This window comes from Saccopteryx leptura, chromosome 10 (assembly GCF_036850995.1).
Source record: "Saccopteryx leptura isolate mSacLep1 chromosome 10, mSacLep1_pri_phased_curated, whole genome shotgun sequence".
NCBI classification, from domain to species: domain Eukaryota; kingdom Metazoa; phylum Chordata; class Mammalia; order Chiroptera; family Emballonuridae; genus Saccopteryx; species Saccopteryx leptura.
In genome coordinates this window covers 43,791,949-43,815,591 of record NC_089512.1, presented here as the reverse complement: position 1 = coordinate 43,815,591, position 23,643 = coordinate 43,791,949, and the positions used below count along the sequence as shown (strand labels likewise).

General features: G+C 38.4%; 1 protein-coding gene across 4 annotated transcripts in view; it reads right to left on the bottom strand.

Annotated features, from left to right (window-relative positions):
• Positions 1 to 23,643, bottom strand: part of PIK3CB (phosphatidylinositol-4,5-bisphosphate 3-kinase catalytic subunit beta) — a 213,666-nt gene that overhangs the window by 97,997 nt on the left and 92,026 nt on the right. For all 4 annotated transcript variants that reach the window (XM_066352040.1, XM_066352039.1, XM_066352043.1 and 1 more), the window contains 2 exons: positions 18,000 to 18,186; positions 15,173 to 15,398 (listed from right to left, as the gene is read on the bottom strand). In XM_066352040.1, the coding sequence (XP_066208137.1) occupies positions 15,173 to 15,398; positions 18,000 to 18,170 (397 nt within the window). In that variant the 5' untranslated portion in view covers positions 18,171 to 18,186. The remainder of the gene's footprint in view (positions 1 to 15,172; positions 15,399 to 17,999; positions 18,187 to 23,643) is intronic.

Below are 23,643 nucleotides of genomic sequence, written 5' to 3'. Positions count from 1 at the left end.
AGAATATCTTTTTCTTGTATTTCTCCTTAAAACCCTAGGTGTGTCTTATGGTCAAGTGCATCTTATGAAGCGAAAAATATGGTATATATATACATAAGAGAGAATGTAAAGACATAAACTGGTTTATGAAGTGTATTTACCTTCAAGGTTGGGCGAAGAAGCTGGTGGAGGGGGAGCAGACTGGCGGAGGAGGTTTCCATTTGGTGCGCTATCACTTAACATAACTTACCCTCTACATACTTAATGCTACATTTAATTATAAATTTTAACTTACACACTAGTATGATATGTAACTTTATCACTAAACCTACTTGCTATTTTTTTACTTTGCTAATCATCATCATTTTCTTCACTGACTTTGGGCTTTTTCGCCACACTTTCTCACTTTCACTTAGAGGCCATTTCAACAAAAACCCTTCCACAGAAGTTTGTTTCTTCCTCCTTTCAGAACATTCCGCAGGCCAACTAGTGGAGGGTGGCAGAAGCTCGTGATTCAAATATAAAACCTTCCGCAATCGACTGCTTGTCTCTCAAATTGCTTGTGATTTAAAGTGCTCGTGTGTCAAGGCACCACTGTACTATACAGGGAGAACCCTAAAGATTCCACAAAAGAACTATTACAACTAATAAATGAATTCAGTCAAGTAGCAGGATACAAAATAAATACTCAGAAATTGGCTGCATTTTTATATGCCAATAAGTTATCAGAAAGAGGAATTAAAAATACAATCCAATTTACAGTTGCATCAAAAAGAATAAAATACTGTCTTTGGCCGGATGGCTCAGTAGTACAGTGTTGGCCCAGTGAGTGGAAGTCCCAGATTTGATTCCCAGTTAGGGGACATAGGAAAACTGACCATCTGCTTCTCCATCCCTTCATGTCCTCTTTCTCTCTCCCTCCTCCCCTTCCACAGCAACGGCTCAAATGGTTTGACCAAATTGGCCCTGGTGCTGAGGATGGCTCCATGGCCTTGCCTAAGACGCTGAAATAGTTTGGTTGCTGAGCAACGAAGCAGTGGCCCCGGATGGGCAGAGCATTGCGCTGTAGGGGGCTTGCCAGGTGGACCCTAATCAGGACACAGGTGGGAGTCTATCTCTCTGCATTCCTGCCTCCTTGCCTCTCAATTAAAAAAAAAAAAATTAGAACTACCTTATAACTCAGCATTTCCACTTCTAGGTATTTATACAAAGAAATTCAAAATAATAATTCAGAAAGATATATGCACCTCTATGTTCACTGCAGTATTATTTAAAATAGCCAAAATATGGAGGCAACCTAAGTGTAAATAGAAAGAAAAATAGACAAAGAACATGTGGTACATATATATAATGGAATATTATTTGGCTGTAAAAAGGAATAGTCTTACATTTGTGCCAACATGGATGGACCTAGAGTGTATTAAGTAAAATAAGTCGAGAAAAACAAATACCACATTACTCACTTATGTGTGGAATCTACAAAACAAAATAAATGAGAAAAAAAACAGAAACAAACTCACAGATACAGAGAACAAATAGATGGTCACCAGATAGGAGGGCAGACTGGGGTGGTGAGTAGGTAAAAAATGTGAAAGGGATTAAGTGTAAAGTGCCAGTTATAAAAATAGACACAGGAATATATAGTACAGCATAGGGAATATAGTCAATAATAATTTAATAACTATGTATGGTGTCAGATGGGTAGTAGACTAATTGGAGCGAGTACTTCGTACGGTATATAAATGTCTAATCACTATGTTGTAGACCAAGAATGAATATAACAGTGTATGTCAACTGTAATTGGAAAATTAATTTTTTAAATGTAAGTCTGCCGAGGACAGGTAGTCAGTTGGTTACAGCGTCATCCCTATATGTCAACAGAGAAGGTTTGATCCTCAACCAGGGCATATACAAGAATCAACCAATGAATGAATGCATAATTCAATGAAACAACAAATAGACTTGCTCTCTCTTCTCTCTCTTAAAATCAAGAAATAAATTTTTAGAGATGACGTCAGAGTAATGGCGGGGTAGGAAGCGATACCGATAAATCTCCCCCAAAACTCAACAAGATCTTCAACCAGAAACAGAAAAACCTATACTTGGAGCCTCCAGATGCTTCGCAATACACCCAAAGGTATGGTCGAGTGAAAAATTGGCTAAATATATAACCAAACCCCGAAGGAAATAGGGAGTAAGAAATGCTCCGCCTTCCTCACTAACCTAAACAGGGCGGCTTTCTCTGGTAACTGTGAATATAGAAACTGAGGCGGGCAAAGGGGGTGAATAGATCCAGGCCGCGGCACAAACGGCCGAACCAGGCTGTGGCACGGAGATCCAAGCCGAGGAAAAATTGATCCTGTGGCAACCCGGGCAATACAAGCTAACACTCACGCCAAACCCAAACAAAGAAAGACAAGTGGGGCGGCCATTTTACCCGGTCTCCTGGTCGGCATGCGCGCAGTTAGTGGGCGAGAGATTTCTTCCTAGGCCCCGAGAGTGGGTGCCCGTGTTGCCCCACAGAGAGGCAGGGTCAGAGGCCTTTCTGTGGGCCAAGGGCAGAATCTCTGGGCAGCCCCAGCGCCCTGGGAAAGCCATGCACGGGAGGGAGTGAAAATTTCCAATGGTGGAAATTTTCCGTGCTGGAGCGGGTTTCACTCAGAGGGAAATGCGGCCGGCCTCATATCCTGGTTTGCGCGCGCAGATAGTGAATGAGAGATTCCTACGAGTGCCTCGGCAGTGTGCGCCTGTGTTATCGCACAGAGGGGCAGAGTCAGGGGCCTTTGTGTGGGCCAAAGTGGAATCTCGGGCCGCCCCAGCGCCTTGCAAAAGCCGCGCATGGGGACAAAGCGAGACTCAATTCCAACGCTGCAACTTTTCCCTGCGGTTGGGGGTTTCACTCAGAGCGTGAGACTGCTGGCCGGATATCCTGGTCTGCGTGCGCAGCCAGTGAGTGAGAGTTTCCTCCAAGCGCCCCGGAAGTGGGCGCCCACCTGTGTTACCGGACAGAGTGGCAGACAGAGCCAGAAGTCTTTGAGTGGGCAGAAAGCCCCCCTGATTATGCTAGCAGCTCTGACTGACTGAGACTTACCCAGAGCCCTGTGCTGAGTGGAAATAGAGTGGGGAGTTGCCAGCTCCTTGAGCCTCTTACTATCCAGGCAGAGGCAGAGGCAGCAGCAACCCCATAGCTGGATTATCAGGCTACTAATTGAGGAAGGAAAGACTAGGAGAAAGGCTCCAGGAACACGGACTCTCTCACTGTCGGAGCCTATAAATGCTAACGAGCCTCGACTGCCAACGAGACTAAAGCACAATACATGACATCGCCATAGAGACTTATCAACTGCAAACATCTACCTGAGCGTGCCAAAGGGGCAGAACCCGGGGTACAGAGTCACCGACCAGGAAGAGGGAGAGAAAAGAAAAAGCAAGAAGATAACCTCTCAAAATCAAGAATAATCTGCAGACTTTATAACCTATCCCATTTTATTATATTTGTTCGTTTGTTTCTCTTATCTTCATTCTTGATACTTTTTTTCCTCCTCCAATTTGGCCGATTAACTCTCTGCCGGTCTTACTCTCTCCTCTCCTTGAACTACACTACCCATAAGTGTTACATCTCCCATTATTTTTTCTCTTCTCTTCCTTTCTCTCTATGAGGGTTGCACTCCAAAACCCTTAACTCTCTCTCTCTCCTTTCTTTTTTCTTCTTTTATTGGTTCCCTCTTTTTTTCTCTCTCTCTCTTTCTTTTCTCCCTCTATATTAGTTTCTTCCTTTCTCCTTTACATCTCCTCTCATTCAAACCTCAATAACAAACAAATTATCTTATCTGGGACTCAAACTTATGTTTGTGGCATTTTGGGGGGTTTTTACTTCACCTTTTTAACTCACTAGCAGTGCTCCCATCCCTGGCTCTCCATTTTATCTAGTTCTTGTTCCACTAAATACAATAGTAATTTTTTAAATTGTCCCCCCATTTTTCCGTTTTCCTCTTATTCCTCTCATCATAACTCTTAGACAACCAACACCTAAAAGCAAATCATTTTATTCTTGACCCAAATTTTTTCCTTATTTGCTTTTTGTGAGTCCATACGCTCTATTTTTTTCTTTTTTCTCTTTTTCGTTTTTCTTTTTTTCTTTTTTTTTTTTTTTTTTTTTGCCCCTTTATTACTTTTCCCCAATTCAGGCCCTACATCACAGGCACTGTTTGTTATAATTCACAGTTCACCACAAGACTTTTCTCACAAAAGAGGGGAGAGGAGAGGAGAGGAAAAAAGGAGGGGGGGAATAATTTCCTTTATTAAAAATTTTTATTTTATTTTATTTTTCTTTATTTCATTATTAATTTTTTTTTAAAAAAAACAACTCTTTCCGATTTTTAATTTTTTTTATTATTATTTTTTTTAACTTTTTATTCTATATTAAATCTCATTAATACTATCAACAAAACCACCCTCAGATGCCATTAAGGAAGAGAAAATCGAATATCATGGATACAAAAGAAAGAGAGGTAACACAGCTAGATGAGGAAAAATCTATGGAGAAAAAATTTAATATATTGGAAACCTTGGAGCTAAATGACAGAGAATTCAAGATAGAAAACCTAAAAATCCTCCGAGATATACAAGAAAACACAGAAAGACAATTCAGGGATCTCAGAAAACAACTCAATGAACACAAAGAATATATGTCCAAGGAAATTGAAACTATAAAAACAAATCAAACAGAGATGAAAAACTCAATTCACGAGCTAAAAAACGAAGTAACAAGCTTAGCTAATAGAACAGGTCAGATAGAAGAGAGGATTAGTGAAATAGAAGACAAGCAACTGGAGGCACAACAGAGAGAAGAAGAAAGAGACTCAAAAATTTAAAAAAATGAGATAGCCCTACAAGAATTATCTGACTCCATCAAAAAGAATAACATAAGAATAATAGGTATATCAGAGGGAGAAGAGAGAGAAAATGGAATGGAGAACATACTCAAACAAATAATAGATGATAACTTCCCAAGCCTGTGGAAAGAACTAAAGCCTCAAGTTCAAGAAGCAAACAGAACTCCGAGTTTTCTTAACCCCAACAAACCTACTCCAAGGCATATCATAATGGAATTGACACAAACCAACAGCAAAGAAAAAATTCTCAAGGCAGCCAGGGAAAAGAAGAATACAACATATAAAGGAAGGCCCATTAGATTATCATCAGATTTCTCAGCAGAAACTCTACAAGCTAGAAGAGAGTGGACCCCAATATTTAAAGTCCTGAAAGAGAGGAACTTTCAGCCACAAATACTATACCCATCAAAGCTATCCTTCAAATATGAAGGAGAAATAAAAACATTCACAGATACAGAAAAGATGAGGGAATTTATCATCAGAAAACCTCCACTACAGGAATTACTAAAGGGGGTTCTCCAATCAGATACAAAGAACAAAAAAAAAAAACAGAGCCACAAGTAAAAGCTCCAAGAAGAACACAATAAAACCAAATTTAAACTGTGACAACAACAAAAAGAAAGAGGGGGAGAAGATGGAGATTAACAGTAGCAAAGGACGATGGAGTGCAAAAGTACTCACAAAATAGTTCGCTACAATGAACAGGGTAGGGACCCTTTTCATTACTTAAAGGTAACCACCATTGAAAAAACCACCACAGAAGCACATAAGATAAAAAAGATAGCAACAGAGGAAAGATGTATGGAATACAACCAAATAAAAACAAAAGATAGAAAAACGAAAGAGAAGGATCAAACAAGACACAAAACTAACAGAAAGCAAGATATAAAATGGCAATAGGGAACTCACAAGTATCAATAATTACACTAAATGTAAACGGATTAAACTCACCAATAAAAAGGCACAGAGTAGCAGAATGGATTAAAAAAGAAAATCCAACTGTATCCTGCCTACAGGAAACTCATCTAAGTAACAAGGATAAAAACAAATTCAAAGTGAAAGGCTGGAAAACAATACTCCAAGCAAATAACATCCAAAAAAAAGCAGGTGTAGCAATACTCATATCGGATAATGCTGACTACAAGACAGGAAAAGTACTCAGAGACAAAAATGGCCATTTCATAATGGCTAAGGGGACACTGAATCAAGAAGACATAACAATTCTTAATATATATGCACCAAACCAAGGAGCACCAAAATATATAAGACAGCTAATTATTGACCTTAAAACAAAAACTTACAAAAACACAATCATACTTGGAGACCTCAATACACCGCTGACGGCTCTAGATCGGTCATCCAAACAGAGAATCAACAAAGACATAGTGGCCTTAAACAAAACACTAGAGCACCTGGATATGATAGACATCTACAGGACATTTCATCCCAAAGTGACTGAGTATACATTTTTCTCCAGTGTACATGGAGAAAACATGGATCATTCTCAAGAATTGACCATATGTTGGGCCACAAAAACAACATCAGCAAATTCAGAAAAATTGAAGTTGTACCAAGCATATTTTATGATCATAAAGCCTTGAAACTAGAATTCAACTGCAAAAAAGAGGGAAAAAATCCCACAAAAATGTGGAAACTAAACAACATACTTTTAAAAATGAATGGGTCAAAGAAGAAATAAGTGCAGAGATCAAAAGATATATACAGACTAATGAAAATGACAATACGACATATCAGAATCTATGGGATGCAGCAAAAGCAGTGATAAGAGGGAAGTTCATATCACTTCAGGCATATATGAACAAACAAGAGAGAGCCCAAGTGAACCACTTAACTTCACACCTTAAGGAACTAGAAAAAGAAGAACAAAGACAACCCAAAACCAGCCGAAGAAAGGAGATAATAAAAATCAGAGCAGAAATAAATGAATTAGAGAACAGAAAAACTATAGAAAAAATTAATAGAACAAGGAGCTGGTTCTTTGAAAAGATCAACAAAATTGACAAACCTTTGGCAAGACTTACCAAGGAAAAAAGAGAAAGAACTCATATAAACAAAATCCAAAATGAAAGAGGAGAAATCACCACGGACACTGTAGATATACAAAGAATTATTGTAGAATACTATGAAAAACTTTATGCCACTAAATTCAACAACCTAGAAGAAATGGATAAATTCCTAGAACAATGCAACCTTCCTAGACTGAGTCAAGAAGAAGCAGAAAGCCTAAACAGACCTATCAGTAGAGAAGAAATAGAAAAAACCATTAAAAACCTCCCCCAAAATAAAAGTCCAGGCCCTGACGGCTATACCAGCGAATTTTATCAAACATTCAAAGAAGACTTGGTTCCTATTCTACTGAAAGTCTTCCAAAAAATTGAAGAAGAAGCAATACTTCCAAACACATTTTATGAGGCCAACATAACCCTCATACCAAAACCAGGCAAGGATGGCACAAAAAAAGAAAACTACAGACCAAGATGCTAAAATACTAAACAAAATACTAGCAAATCGAATACAACAACATATTAAAAAAATAATACATCATGATCAAGTGGGATTCTTCCCAGAATCTCAAGGATGGTTCAACATACGTAAAACGGTTAATGTAATACACCATATCAACAAAACAAAGAACAAAAACCACATGATCTTATCAATAGACGCAGAAAAGGCTTTCGATAAAATACAACACAATTTTATGTTTAAGACTCTCAACAAAATGGGTATAGAAGGAAAATATCTCAACATGATAAAGGCCATATATGATAAACCATCAGCTAACATCATATTAAATGGCACTAAACTGAAGGCTTTCCCCCTTAAATCAGGAACAAGACAGGGTTGTCCACTCTCTCCACTCTTACTTAATGTGGTACTAGAGGTTCTAGCCAGAGCAATCAGACAAGACAAAGAAATAAAAGGCATCCATATCGGAAAAGAAGAAGTAAAGGTATCACTTTTTGCAGATGATATGATCCTATACATCGAAAACCCCAAAGAATCCACAAAAAGACTACTAGAAACAATAAGCCAATACAGTCAAGTCGCAGGATACAAAATTAACATACAGAAGTCAATAGCCTTTCTATATGCCAACAATGAAACAATTGAGAACGAACTCAAAAGAATAATCCCCTTCACGATTGCAACAAAAAAAATAAAATACTTAGGAATAAACATAACAAAGAATGTAAAGGACTTATATAATGAAAACTATAAACCATTGTTAAGGGAAATCGAAAAAGATATAATGAGATGGAAGAATATACCTTGTTCTTGGCTAGGAAGAATAAATATAATCAAGATGGCTATATTACCCAAAGCAATATACAAATTTAATGCAATTCCCATCAAACTTCCAATGACGTTTTTTAAAGAAATAGAGCAAAAAATCATCAGATTTATATGGAACTATAAAAAACCCCAAATAGCCAAAGCAATCCTAAAGAAAAAGAATGAAGCTGGGGGCATTACAATACCTGACTTCAAACTATATTATAGGGCCACGACAATCAAAACAGCATGGTATTGGCAGAAAAATAGACACTCAGACCAATGGAACAGAATAGAAAGTCCAGAAATAAAACCACATATATATAGTCAAATAATTTTTGATAAAGGGGCCAACAACACACAATGGAGAAAAGAAAGCCTCTTCAATAAATGGTGCTGGGAAAACTGGAAAGCCACATGCAAAAGAATGAAACTGGACTACAGTCTCTCCCCCTGTACAAAAATTAACTCAAAATGGATCAAAGATCTAAACATAAGACCTGAAACAGTTAAGTACATAGAAGAAGACATAGGTACTCAACTCAGGGACCTGGGTTTTAAAGAGCATTTTATGAATTTGACTCCACAGGCAAGAGAAGTGAAGGCAAAAATTAATGAATGGGACTACATCAGACTAAGAAGTTTTTGCTCAGCAAGAGAAACTGATAACAAAATAAACAGAAAGCCAACTAAATGGGAAATATTTTCAAACAACAGTTCAGATAAGGGCCTAATATCCAAAATATACAAAGAACTCATAAAACTCAACAATAAACAAACAAACAAACAATCCAATAAAAAAATGGGAAGAGGATATGAATAGACACTTCTCCCAGGAAGAAATACAAATGGCCAACAGATATATGAAAAGATGCTCATCTTCTTTAGCTATTAGAGAAATGCAAATCAAAACAGCAATGAGATACCACCTCACACCTGTTCGATTAGCTGTTATTAGCAAGACAGGTAATAGCAAATGTTGGAGAGGCTGTGGAGAAAAAGGAACCCTCATACACTGTTGGTGGGAATGTAAAGTAGTACAACCATTATGGAAGAAAGTATGGTGGTTCCTCAAAAAACTGAAAATAGAACTACCTTATGACCCAGCAATCCCTCTACTGGGTATATATCCCAAAAACTCAGAAACATTGATACGTAAAGACACATGCAGCCCCATGTTTATTGCAGCATTGTTCACAGTGGCCAGGACATGGAAACCAAAAAGCCCATCAATAGATGACTGGATAAAGAAGATGTGGCACATATACACTATGGAATACTACTCAGCCATAAGAAATGATGACATCGGAACATTTACAGCAAAATGGTGGGATCTTGATAACATGATACGAAGCGAAATAAGTAAATCAGGAAAAACCAGGAACTGTATTATTCCATACGTAGGTGGGACATAATAGTGAAACTAAGAGACATTGATAAGAGTGTGGTGGTTACGGGGGGAAGGGGGGAATGGGAGAGGGAAAGGGGGTGGGGAGGGGCACAAAGAAAACAAGATAGAAGGTGACAGAGGACAATCTGACTTTGGGTGATGGGTATGCAACATAATTGAATGGCAAGATAACCTGGACTTGTTATCTTTGAATATATGTATCCTGATTTATTGATGTCACCCCATTAAAAAAATAAAATTATTTATAAAAATAAAAATAAATTTTAAAAAAAAATAGAAACTACCAAAAATAAGAAGTTAAGCTAAGTAATTTAATTTTAAACCTAGTTAATTTCTTACATGTTTTCCAGTAAGAAAATGTGATGACCAAACTTAAAATTTAATGCTATGTAGTTTAGAGTAAAATATAATTTTTAATATTAAAATAAGTATTACATGAACAATTTCTTCATACTAAACATATTGTTAAAATCCAGCAGATTATGTTTCCTTCACTTTAAGATATGCTATGATAAATCAGGGGAAATTAGGGAATTTTCAAATGCTTTTTGTAAGAATGCTGATAAAACACTCTAGTAGTAAATCAAACTGTTTTTTTTAATGAAAAAAAAAAACAGCCTATAAAAATCTTTGGAGCATTAGAAAATAAAACAAATGCTTTCTCCTAAGTCCATTGATATCAAGATTTACTACTCTCCAAATACTAGGTATTTGGAGAAATTAACTCAAGCATGACATGTACCTTCACTACAGAGAATAATCAGAACCCAAATAGCTGCTCTCAAAATAATAATTTAGAATTAAACATAGAAAATAAAATGATTAGGCACATCATATGTAAGAGAAGGTATTTTTAGACCCATCAGGCAGTTATATCTGTAAAATTTCGTTGTTTTCTTTGGGGAGGAGGAAGCAGCACATTTGTTCCTGAAGTTAAACTGAAATAATTGTTTATTGTTTTCCCAGGAGGCATGACCTCACCAAGCCACGGTTTTAGTCATGAAATACAAATCAGCTTCTGCAAAAATTGACTTGTTAGGTATTTAAAGTGAAAATTCATTCTAAAATATTAAAACAGACTCACTTCCTAAATGTTAACATTTAAATCTGTATACATGAGCAAAACACCAGTTTTTTTAGAGATGCTGAAGATCTAAAGTATAATTTATGAATAATTAAAAGTTTATAAACTACTTAATTTAATGCAGCTCAAACATTCCTTACATCTTGATCATTCAAATTGCAAGGAACACTGTGAAAATAAAATCACACAGTAAGTTAATGATTCTGAGTGAATTATAATGCATTGTTTATAGAAAGAGAAATCCAATTCTCTCTCTCTCTCTCTCTCTCTCACACACACACACACACACACACACACAATTCCTGTGCTATGGTGAGGTAAACTCAGATTTGCCAAACTTAAGAAAAGAAAACCAGCATGCTCAATTCTATTTCTATTTTAGGTAAACAATGAATGGTTTTTTAGCATAAGTATATCATATGTAATATTTGGATCACCTATATTTTTATTTAAATTTGGCAAGCTTCAGTAGAGGTAACAGTAGATAATAAATCCATGTTTTGGAAATCAAGACCAGAAGAAGAACACAGTGATCTAAGTTTGAAAAAGATGATAAATTTTAAAAAGACACCTGTTTGTCAAAGAAAGTATCTCTGTGGTGCTAACCTTTTGTATTACCAAATATTCTAGCTATATCAAAATATTGTAAGTAGATATTCTTATCCTAGATGATAAAAGCCTATAAGTGATTTTTTATTCTTCTACTTTCCCATATATTCTTAAGTTCAAATGAAAAAAAAATTTTTAATGAAAAAAAAAAACAGCCTATAAAAATCTTTGGAGCATTAGAAAATAAAACAAATGCTTTCTCCTAAGTCCATTGATATATAAAAACAAAATAGGCCCTGGCAGGTTGGCTCAGTGGTAGAGCGTCGGCCTGGCGTGCAGAAGTCCCGGGTTCGATTCCCGGCCAGGGCACATAGGAGAAGCGCCCATCTGCTTCTCCACCCCTCCCCCGCTCCTTCCTCTCTGTCTCTCTCTTCCCCTCCCGCAGCCGAGGCTCCACTGGAGCAAAGATGGCCCGGGCGCTGGGGATGGCTCCTTGGCCTCTGCCCCAGGCGCTAGAGTGGCTCTGGTCGCAACAGAGTGACGCCCCCTGGTGGGCAGAGCGTCGCCCCCTGGTGGGCGTGCCAGGTGGATCCGGGTCGGACGCATATGGGAGTCTGTCTGTCTGTCTCCCCCGGTTTCTAGCTTCAGAAAAATACAAAAAAAAAATATATATATATATATATATATATATATATATATAGAGAGAGAGAGAGAGAGAGAGAGAGAGAGAGAAAGAGAGAGAGAGAGAGTATGTGATTATACTTTTTTTTTTTTTTTACAGAGACAGAGAGTCCAAGAGAGGGATAAATAGGGACGGACAGACAGGAACAGAGAGAGATGAGAAGCATCAATCATCAGTTTTTCCTTGCTACACCTTAGTTGTTCATTGATTGCTTTCTCATATGTGCCTTGACCGTGGGCTTTCAGCAGACCGAGTAACCCCTTCCTTGCTCGAGCCAGCGACCTTGGGTCCAAGCTGGTGAGCTTTGCTCAAACCAGATGAGCCCGCACTCAAGCTAGCGACCTCAGGGTCTTGAACCTGGGTCCTCGCGTCCCAGTCCGACGCTCTATCCACTGCGCCACCACCTGGTTAGGCCTAATTATACTTTTTTAATAGCAGAAAAACTATTGCCGAAAGCAAACTATCTTCTAATATTTTTTCTTTTTTTAAGAGAGAGGAGGAGAGCCCGACCAGGCGGTGGTGCAGTGGATAGAGCGTCGGACTGGGATGCAGAGGACCCAGGTTCGAGACCCTGAGATCGCCAGCTTGAGCGTTGGCTCATCTGGTTTGAGCAAGAGCCCACCAGCTTGAACCCAATGTCGCTGGCTCCAGCAAGGGGTTGCTCAGTCTGCTGGAGGCCCACAGTCAAGGCACATATGAGAGAGCAATCAATGAACAACTAAGGTGTTGCAAGGTGCAATGAAAAACTAATGATTGATGCTTCTCATCTCTCTCCATTCCTGTCTGTCTGTCCCTGTCTATCCCTCTCTCTGACTCTTTCTCTGTCTCTGTAAAAAAATAAATAAAAATTTTTTTTTAAAAATTGAGAAAAAAAAAAAGAGAGAGAGAGGAGGAGAGATAGAAGGCTGGTTGGCTCAGCAGTAGATTGTTGGCCCAGTGTGTGTAGGTCCCAGGTTTGATTCCCAGTCAGGGCACACAGGAGAAGCAACCTTCTGCTTTTCCACCCCCCCTTCCTTTCTCCCTCTCTATCTCTCTCTCGCTTCCTCTCCTGCAGCCATGGCTCAAATGGTTCAAGCAAGTTGACCCCAGGCACTGAGGAGCCTCACCTCAGGTGCTAAAATAGCTCAGTTGCCAAGCAATGGAGCAGTGGCCCCAGATGGGCAAAGCATCAAGCTGTAGGGGGCTTGCCAGGTAGATCCCGGTCGGGACACATGCGGGAGTCTGTCTCTCTGCCTCCCTGTCTCTCAGTTGATAATAAAGAGAGAGAGAGAGACTCCTGCACGTGCCCTGACCAAGATCCACTCTAGGGCCAATGCTAGAATCAACTGAGCTATCCTCAGGCCTGAGGTTGATGCCTGAACTAACCGAGCTATCCTCAGTGTCCACAGCCAATACTTAAACCTTTCGAGCCACTGGCTGCAAGAAGGAAAAAGAGAAAGAAGGGAGAAAGAGAGGGAAAGAAAAGCAGATGGTCGCTTCTCATGTGTGCCCTGACTGGGATCGAGCCCAGAATGTATACACACTGTATGTTCTATCCACTGTGCAAACCAGCCAAGGCCCAATCAAATATTTTATTTTATTTTTTTGTATTTTTCTGAAGTGAGAAGTGGGGAGGCAGAGATACAGACACCTTCATGCACCCAACAGGGATCTACCCGGCATGCCCACTAGGGGGCGATGCTCTGCCCATCTGGGGCATTGCTCCCTTGCAACTGGAGCCATTCTGCCGCCTGAGGCAGAGGCCATGGAGCCATCCTCAGCACCCGGGCCAACTTTGCTCCAATGAAGCCTTGGCTGTGGAAGGGCAAGAGAGAGATAGAGAGAAAGTAGAGGGGGAAGGGTAGAGAAGCAAATGGGCACTTCTCCTGTTTCCTGGCCGGGAATCAAACTCGGGACTTCCACACTGAGCCAACTGGCCAGGGCCTAACTTTTTTTTGAAGTAATCAAACAGTTTTAAAGAACAGGATGTCATTTACTGAATCAACAGGTTGTTGTTTTAGGTATTCAAAGGGAAGAGTTCAGTCTCATACTACCCATGTATAAGATACACCCTTTTTCAAAAAATTTGGGGTCTAAAAACTGGGTGCATCTTATACAGTGGTTGTAAATGTTTTACTTGCATTTCCTGCTTTTTCACACTTGTTTTTGTGCTCATTGCAGAAGACAGTGATTTGTCATCAGACACAGATGAGGACAAGCTAATGGATGGGAGTTTTGACAGTGATGAGGGGTTGTATGAATTTTATGATGAATAAAACTTGAGTTCAGTAACTTTATGTAATACTTTTTTTTCTCTCCAAATTTCAGGCCCCAAAATTAAGGTGCATCTTATCCATGGGGAAATATGGTATAATCATCAGGTAGCCTAAATTACTTTAGGTCAAGATCAAAGAGTATTATCTTAAATGGGATGGTTCTCAGAAGGGATGGTGCTATATTAGATTTAAGATATTTACTTTCTTAAAGGGGATGGTACTATATTATCCTCTAATAGTAAATTTGGTCAATACAGGTAGCCAATCCAGATCCAATAACCTCCAATGGATTTTTTGGTTTTACATTTAAGCTTCCAACTCTCCTCCTCCATAGCCCCTTTAGAGTACCCACTTCAAGTTAGTGTCTTGTCCAATGCAAAATATTGATAGTGTACCACTGGCCTCTGAGACACCTACGACTACTATAGAAGAGAGACTCCTCCATGGTTTTTATTTTGTTATTCACAATTCTCCCTGAAAATAACCTGTAAAGAATAATTTAGACATGCCATAACTTGACTTAGTACCAAATTAACTTCTTAAAGATAACTTTAGTATAGAAAAAAATCTTTCAATAATATGTGTTACTTATGGAAACTTATCAGCATAAAGTCTTGGTTATTGTAGAGAGTTGTATATAAATTATGTTCACAGTACAGGGCAGTTAGTTCAGTATGTCCTAGGAAGGGGCTTCTCAGACTATCTGAGGCAAATGAGCAATATTTTCTTTGCAATTTCTCAAAAACCAGTATATCTGTAAAATAAAAATAAGTCACTGAAAAAGAAAAAACTATACAAAATACAAGGCCTTGGATATTGTGGCAATATCACATTGCTAGAGGAATTTCTAAACAGTTGCTCCTGATTTCTGTACTTGCCTCAGGTATTGGGTTCCCAATTTACAGAGCAGCATTGGTCCATGGACCACACTTTGCAAAGCAATGTTTTAGATCATACTTACTACATGTTTGTATATATAGCAAAAGACATTTTAAGAATTCACGCTCAATTTTTAAAAATTACCTTTTCCTATAAGGACTCCAATTTTTGAGTCTAATTTCTCCCCTGGATCACAACTTCTTGTCACTAATTTGAGAACTGGAAGAAAAGGTCTGACATCACAGAGTCTTCTTGTTTCATCTTCAAGCTCCTCATATACAGCAGTTTGATTCACACATGCGAACATATAGGAGTCAATTTCCATAAGGAGGTTAAACATTGGGTAATTGTGAATCTGCTTCCATAACATCTGCAGGAAAAAATAATAAGACCTTTTCTGAAATAACACTTGCATAAATGCATAAAGACATATCCACAAGAAGCTCACTGAAGCACTGTTTGTAAAACTAAAAAACTGAGGACAAGACCAATGTTTAGCAATAAGGAATTGGTAAAATAAATTCTAGTATAACAAGGAACTATAAATATAAAACAGAAAAAATAGAAATATACTATAACATGGAAAGCTATCAAAGATTGTTTTTATGTTTAATAGAAAATTACAAGAGAATATATATAGTATTAACCCATTTCTCTAAGTAATATAATGGCATAATATACAAAAAAATACACTTGCATACACAAAATTATTGAAAGTGAGTATCTATAAAGAGTAAGAAACAGTGTAAACTTTCATATTTAACATTCCTATGAACAAAAACAACTTTCAATTTTCAGAAAACTAGAAATTTTAATGTATGCATCATCACCCCAATACAAAATATATATTATTTTTATTGGGAGAAGTTTATTATTTAGTGAGTACACAGTTAGTGTTTGGGATGATAAAAAGTGCTGGATATGTATAGTGGTGATAGCAGGACAACACTATGAACGTACTTAATGCCACGAAATTGTGCATGAAAAAATGACTCTAATGATAAATTTTGTTATGAATATTTTACAACAATTTAAAATAATAAAGGAAGGTATCAATGGTTAATACAGCTTCATGCAAAGCCACAGGCATCCATGGTCAATATAAAAATATATACTCTCTCTGCAACTGTGGGTTGCCTAATAAAGTCGTCTTTTGGGGGGGCAGAAAGGGAGAGAGAAGAGAAGCATCAACTCATAGTTGAATCACTTTATTCATTGACTGCTTCTCATGTGTGTCTGCAGGCGGACAGTGAGGGTGCTTCAGCTGAGCCAGTGACTCCTTGCTCAAGCCAGCAACCTTTGGATTCATGGTGATGAACCCAAACTCTAGCCAGATGAGCTTGCGCTCAAGCCGGCAACCTCAGGTTCTGAACCTGAAACCTTAGTGTCCTAGGTCAACGCTATATCCATTGTGCCACCACTAGTGGGGCTGAAAAAGTCTTTAGAAAGGAAAAAGAGGTCCTGGCCAGTTGTCTCAGTGATAGAGCATCGGCCCGGCTTGTGACTGTCCCAGGCTCGATTTCTGGCCAGGGCACGCAGAAGAAGCAACCATCTGCTTCTCCACCCCATTCTCTCTCTCTCTCTCTCTCTCTCTCAGCCATGGATCAATTGGTTCGAATGCATTGGCCCCAGGCACTGAGGGTAGTTCTGTGGAGTCTCTCTGCCTCAGGCGGTAAAAATAGCTCAGTTGCGAGCATAGTCCCAGCAGGGCAGAACATCGGGTGGATCCTGGTTGGGGTGCATGTAGGAGTCTGTCTCTCTATCCCCCCTCCTCTCACTTGGAAAAAGAAGAAGAAGAAAAAACAAAACAAAATAAAAAACCTTCATGTATCAAGCAATTTTAGAATTCTCATATCTCCCTGATGAAACAGCTGTCCAAAGACATGAGTTTTAAAAAGGTTTGTCATAAATACTTTTTCTTGAAAATATCACAACTCTTGATTTCCATATTGGGTTCAGCTAGTTGAAAAACATTAAAGTTTAGAAAAATAATTTCATTTATGTGCGTGCTGTAGTCTTTACACATCAATGGCACTCATCAATTCATTTGAAAAAAATAATTCAACAAAACAGGCAAGCCTTGTTGTGTAAAAGAATTTGCTTCCAAATGAGTACATACCATTCATTATTGAGAGGGAAAAATAAATCTAGTGAACAGCAGAAAACTTATTCTTCAGGTCACCATGAAAAGTAGTGGGTTCATAGAGAAAAACAAGAGAAAGAAAAGGGAAAGGAAAAGGAGAGAAACAAAAACCACCCAAAATCTCATGAAAAAAAAAGCATAATAAGCTCAAAGATAGTAAATACAAAAGTTTTAATGCAAAATTAAACTGTCTTTGACAGTGTCAAATTCCTTTTAATAACCTGAACAAACATTTGAAACTAACAAGCATTAGCCTCTTTTTCTTAATCAGGTATCACATACTGGGTTTTTTTCTAAGTGAGAGGAGGGGGCAATAGTGAGACAGACTCCTGCATGCACCCCACCTAGGACCTACCTAGCAACCTCCCATCAGATTTATGTTCAATCAACCAAGCTATTTTTAGCACCTGAGGCTGACCAGCTTGGACCAACTGAGCTATTTTCACTGCGCTGGGCATCATTCAAACCAATCGAGCCACTGGCTGTGGGAGAGGAAAAGAAGCCGATAGCTACTTCTCCTGTGTGCCCTGACCAGAAATCGAACCTGGGATGTCCACAAGCCGGGCTGACATTCTATCCACTGAGCCAGTGGGCCAGGGCCACATTTAGGTTTTGTGGGGTTTTTTAATTAAAAGTGGGAATAAGAATGAAAATGTTTTATATGCCCACCAAAGACTAAACATGTATCAAAATCTTTAAAATGTCATGACTAAAGGTTAAATTTTCCATATGATTTACATTATGAATATTTTCTAAACTAGAGAAACATGTTTACCTAAGTGATACAATAATAAGCTACATTTATAAAAATTCAACCTATTAACATACCTGTTTAATGTAAGAAATGGTAGCTTCTCGAGGAACCTCCAACTGGATATAAATCCCAGTGGGCAAAAGGAAATCCACAGGTATGGAACCATCAGATGCTATCTGCGAATCCACTGCCCAGATGTCAAGGATGTCTGCCATAGCAGGAGGCATTATGAAGTAGAAGCACATTCATAACCATGGGGCCCTAGAAACCATAAGTAAGATTTAGATACAGATAATGAGCCAGATTTTACACTAAAATATGATAAAGTTCTCTAATCCATAATTAGTTCTTATATTTCAATATCCAATAATGTAATAGGGGACCAATTAACTTGAGCAAGAATAAACCAAAAGAAATAAATTACTTAAATACACTTTGGTTATTAACACACACATACATTCTCTCTCTCTCTCTCTCTCTCTCTCTCTCTCTCTGACTTCATTCAACGTAAGTATACCACATGTGAAAGATGAAGAGTTAAAGAGTACAGAGTCCTGAGAAAGTTAACCACTCAACATGTGATTATCTCCAGAAAATAATATTGGCTTCTATGGCTGAGCTTTTCTTTGCAAACTCTAATGAAAATGGAAATCAAGAGGGCCTTCTCTCACCCCGGCCAGATAGCTCAGTTGGTCAGAGCATCATCCCAATATGCAAAGGTTATGGGATCAGGGTACATAGAGAAACAGATAGATGTTTGTCTCTCTCTAAAATCAATCAATAAATTTAAAAAACAAAGAGAAGGCCTTCTTTCAAAAATAATGTATCAATCTCATGTAAGAAACAAATCATAATATCATAATATTAGTCCCATGACCAACCACCTAAGTATTAAAAAGGCCAAATCTCTCAATACAGCTAGCAAAGCCCATGATGCTATATTTCTGGCCTATTTTCCTCTACTCATCCTAGCACTCCACAGCCCAGGGCCTTGTGCCACAAGTGCCTTTTGCCTTCCAATCGCTAGACCTATGTTCACAGATAAACTGACACTCCTGTATCAAACCCTATCCATACAAATTCCCCCTTAAACTGTGCCATTTAAGTTTTATCTATTCCTTAAGGGCTTCCTTTAAGAAGGCACAACAAAAAACAGTAAAAAGAAAAAACATGGACTCTGAAGGTAAATAAATATAGGATCAAATTCCAATACAATATGAAAGTGTCACATTCAAGGACACAATAGCCATCCTGGCAGGATTACTCGATTGGTCAGAGCTTCATCCCAAAGCACAGGCTGCCTGTTCGATTCCTAGTCAGGGCACATATACCAGATCGATGTTCCTGTCTCTCTCTCCCTCTCTCTCTCTCTCTCTCTCCTTCCTTTCTCCCTGAAATCAATAAAATGAATGAATGAATGAATAAAAACAAAGAATGGAGGAGGGGAGGACTCAAGAGCCAATTTATTTAAGGTATTTTGAACATAAAAAATAATGACAGCCCTTGAGCCTGACTGGTGGTGGCGCAGTAGACAGAGCATCGACCTGGGATGCTGAGGACCTAGGTTTGAAACCCAAGGTCATTGGCTTGAGTGTGGGCTCACCAGATTCAACATGGTATCACGAGCTCGAGTGTGAGATCATCAACACGACTACATGGTTGCTGGCTCGAGCAAGAGGGTCACTAGCTCGGCTGGAGCCCCCTGGTCAAGACACGTATGAGAAGCAATCAACTTCTATGAACAACCAAAGTGCCACGACTATGAGTTGATGCTTTTCATCTCTCTCCCTTCCTCGCTTTTCTCTCTCTAAAAAAATTATATATAAAATATGAAAAGTTGAAATAATTTGTGGGAGATATCACTTAAGTCTATTAGTATATATGGCTTTACAAAATCTCAGTTTGGCCTGACCAGGCGGTGGCGCAGTGGATACAGCGTCGGACTGAGATGCAGAGGACCCCGGTTCGAGACCCCGAAGTCACCAGCTTGAGCGCGGGCTCATCTGGTTTGAGAAAAAGCCTACCAGCTTGAACCCAAGGTCGCTGGGTCCAACAAGGGGGTACTCGGTCTGCTGAAGGCCTGCGATCAAGGCACATATGAGAAAGCAATCAATGAACAACTAAGGTGTTGCAAAGCGCAATGAAAAACTAATGATTGAAGCTTCTCATCTCTCTCAGTTCCTGTCTGTCTGTCCCTGTCTATCCCTCTCTCTGACTCACTCTGTCTCTGTAAAAAACACATAAATAAATAAATAAATAAACAAAATCTCAGTCTGTACTTTATAGTGGACAGTATCTTTCCATAAAAGACTAAAGTAAAAACATATTAACATACAGAATTCTGATTGCATCAGTTATAATAAAGCTCTGCTTAAGACCACCTTGTCATGTGATGAGGACCATGAAATAGGTCCCATCTATAACTGAAGTACAATGTTCTCACTGTGTTACAAACCCAGTAACATCACAAGAAATTTCCAAAAATAATGTATTTTCAAACTTTTGACTATAGAACTGCCTATTCCCATAAAATGGTATCTTTTACTAAATTTAAATAGACTGGGACACTCCCATGATATCAAGGGATAGCCATTATTTTTATTTTTAATACGAAGAAAAAAATACAGGATCTCACTTCAGAAAAACTCACCAAGCTCTACTATATATGTTTTGTATACTTTTCTATATCTATGCTGTATTTCACAATAACAATGTCTTTTTTTTATTAAATTTAATGCAGTGACATTGATAAATCAGGGTACATATGTTGAGAGAAAACATCTCCAGATTATTTTGACATTTGATTGTGCTGTATACCCCTCCCCCAAAGTCAAATTGTCTTCTGTCACCTTCTACCTGGTTTTCTTTGTGACCCTCCCCTACCCCACCCCCTCTCTCCTTCCTTGCCCTATCCCCCCTCCCCCCACCCCCCCACCCCTATTGCCATCACATTCTTGTTCGAGTCTCTAGGTCTCATTTTTATGTTTCATTTATGTATGGATTCATATAGTTCTTAGTTTTTTCTGATTTACTTATTTCACTCCGTAAAATGTTATCAAGGTCCATCCACGTTATTGTAAATGATCCGATGTCATCATTTCTTATGGCTGAGTAGTAGTATTCCATAGTATATATATACCAAAGCTTTTAATCCACTCGTCCCCAGACAGACACTTGGGCTGTTTCCAGATCTTCGCTATTGTGAACAATGCTGCCACAAACATGGGGATGCATTTTCCTTTTGGAGCCGTTCTATGGTGTTCTTGGGGTCTATTCCTAAAAGTGGGATAGCTAGGTCAAAAGGCAGTTCGATTTTCAATTTTTTGAGGAATCTCCATACGGTTTTCCACAGTGGCTGCACCAGTCTGCATTCCCACCAGCAGTGCAAGAGGGTTCCCTTTTCTCCACATCCTCGCCAGCACTTACTCTGTGTTGTTTTGTTGATGAGCGCCATTCTGGCTGGTATGAGGTGCTATCTCATTGTGGTTTTAATTTGCATTTCTCTAATGATTAATGATGTTGGGCATTTTTTCATATGCCTATTGGACATCTGTATGTCCTCTTTGGAGAAGTGTCTCTTCATCTCTTTTGCCCATTTTTTGATTGGATTGTTTGTCTTCCTGGTGTTGAGTTTTACAAGTTCTTTATAAATTTTGGTTATTAACCCCTTATCAGACGTATTGTCAAATATATTCTCCCATTGTGTAGTTTGTCTTTTTATTCTGTTCTTGCTGTCTTTAGCTGTGCAAAAGCTTTTTAGTTTGATATAGTCCCATTTGTTTATCCTGTCTTTTATTTCACTTTCCCGTGGAGATAAATCAGCAAATATATTGCTCCGAGAGAGCTTACTGCCTATGTTTTCTTCTAAGATGCTTATGGTTTCACGGCCTACATTTAAGTCTTTTATCCATTTTGAGTTTATTTTTTGAGTGGTGTAAGCTGGTGATCTAGTTTCATTTTTTTACAGGTAGCTGTCCAATTTTCCCAACATCATTTGTTAAAGAGGCTGTCTTTACTCCATTGTATTTCCTTACCTCCTTTGTCAAATATCAGTTGTCCATAGAGCTGTGGGTTTATTTCTGGGTTCTCTGTTCTGTTCCATTGATCTATATGCCTGTTCTTATGCCAGTACCAGGCTGTTTTGAGCACAATGGACTTGTAGTATAACTTGATATCAGGAAGTGTGATACCTCCCACTTTATTCTTCTTTTTTAAGATTGCTGAGGCTATTCATGTTCTTTTTTGGTTCCATATACATTTTTGGAATATGTGATCTATATCTTTGAAGTATGTCATTGGTATTTTAATTGGTATTGCATTGAATTTATAGATTGCTTTGGGTAATATAGACATTTTAATGATGTTTATTCTTCCTAACCATGAGCACAGTATATGCTTCCACTTGTTTGTATCTTCCTTGATTTCTTTTATCAATGCTTTGTAATTTTCCGAGTACAAGTCTTTAGTCTCCTTGGTTAAGTTTACTCCTAGGTACTTTATTTTTTTGGTTGTAATAGTGAAGGGGATTGTTTCCTTAATTTCTCTTTCTGACTGTTCATTGTTGGTGTATAAAAACGCCTCTGATTTCTGAGTATTGATTTTATATCCTGCCACTTTGCTGAATTCATTTATCAGGTCCAGTAGTTTTTTGACTGAGACTTTAGGGTTTTCTATATACAATATCATATCATCTGCAAATAATGATAGTTTTACACTTCTTCTTTTCCAACTTGAATGCCTTTTATTTCTTCTTCTTGTCTGATTGCTGTGGCTAGGACTTCCAGTACTATGTTAAATAAGAGTGGTGAAAGGGGGCACCCCTGCCTTGTTCCTGATCTTAAGAGTATTGCTTTTAATTTTTGCCCATTGAGTATGATGTTGGCTGTGGGTTTCTCATAGATGGCTTGTATCATGTTGAGGTATGTTCCCTGTATTCCCACTTTGCTGAGAGTTTTGATCATGAATAGGTGCTGGATTTTATCAAATGCTTTTTCTGCATCTATTGAAATTACCATATGGTTTTTCTCCTTCTTTTTGTTTATGTGATAAATCACATTGATTGATTTACGAATATTGTACCAGCCTTGACTCCCCAGAATAAATCTCACTTGATCATGATGTATGATTTTTTCCATATATTGTTGGATCCGGTTTGCTAATATTTTGTTGAGGATTTTAGCATCTATATTCATCAGAGATATTGGCCTATAATTTTCTTTCTTTGTGTTGTCTTTGCCTGGTTTTGGAATCAGAATTATGCTCGCCTCATAAAAGGAGCTTGGAAGTCTTCCTTCCTCTTGAAGTTTTTGAAATAGTTTGAGAAGGATAGGAGTTAGTTCTTCTTTGAATATTCGGTAGAATTCAGTTGTGAAGCCATCAGGCCCTGGACTTTTCATTGCTGGGAGTTTTTTGATAACTGTTTCGATCTCATTTGGTGTAACGATAGCCTTGCTGGATAAAGTAGTCTTGGTTGTAGGTTCTTGTTCTGCATTACTTTGAATATTTCTTGCCATTCCCTTCTGGCCTCAAGTGTTTTTGTTGAGAAGTCGGATGTCATCCTTATGGGAGCTCCTTTGTAGGTGATGGCTTTTTTTTCTCTTGCAGCTTTTAATATTTTCTCTTTATCCCTTAGCTTTGGTATTTTAATTATGATGTGTCTTGGTGTAGGTTTCTTTGGGTTTCTCTTTAATGGAGTCCTCTGTGCTTCTTGAACTTGTG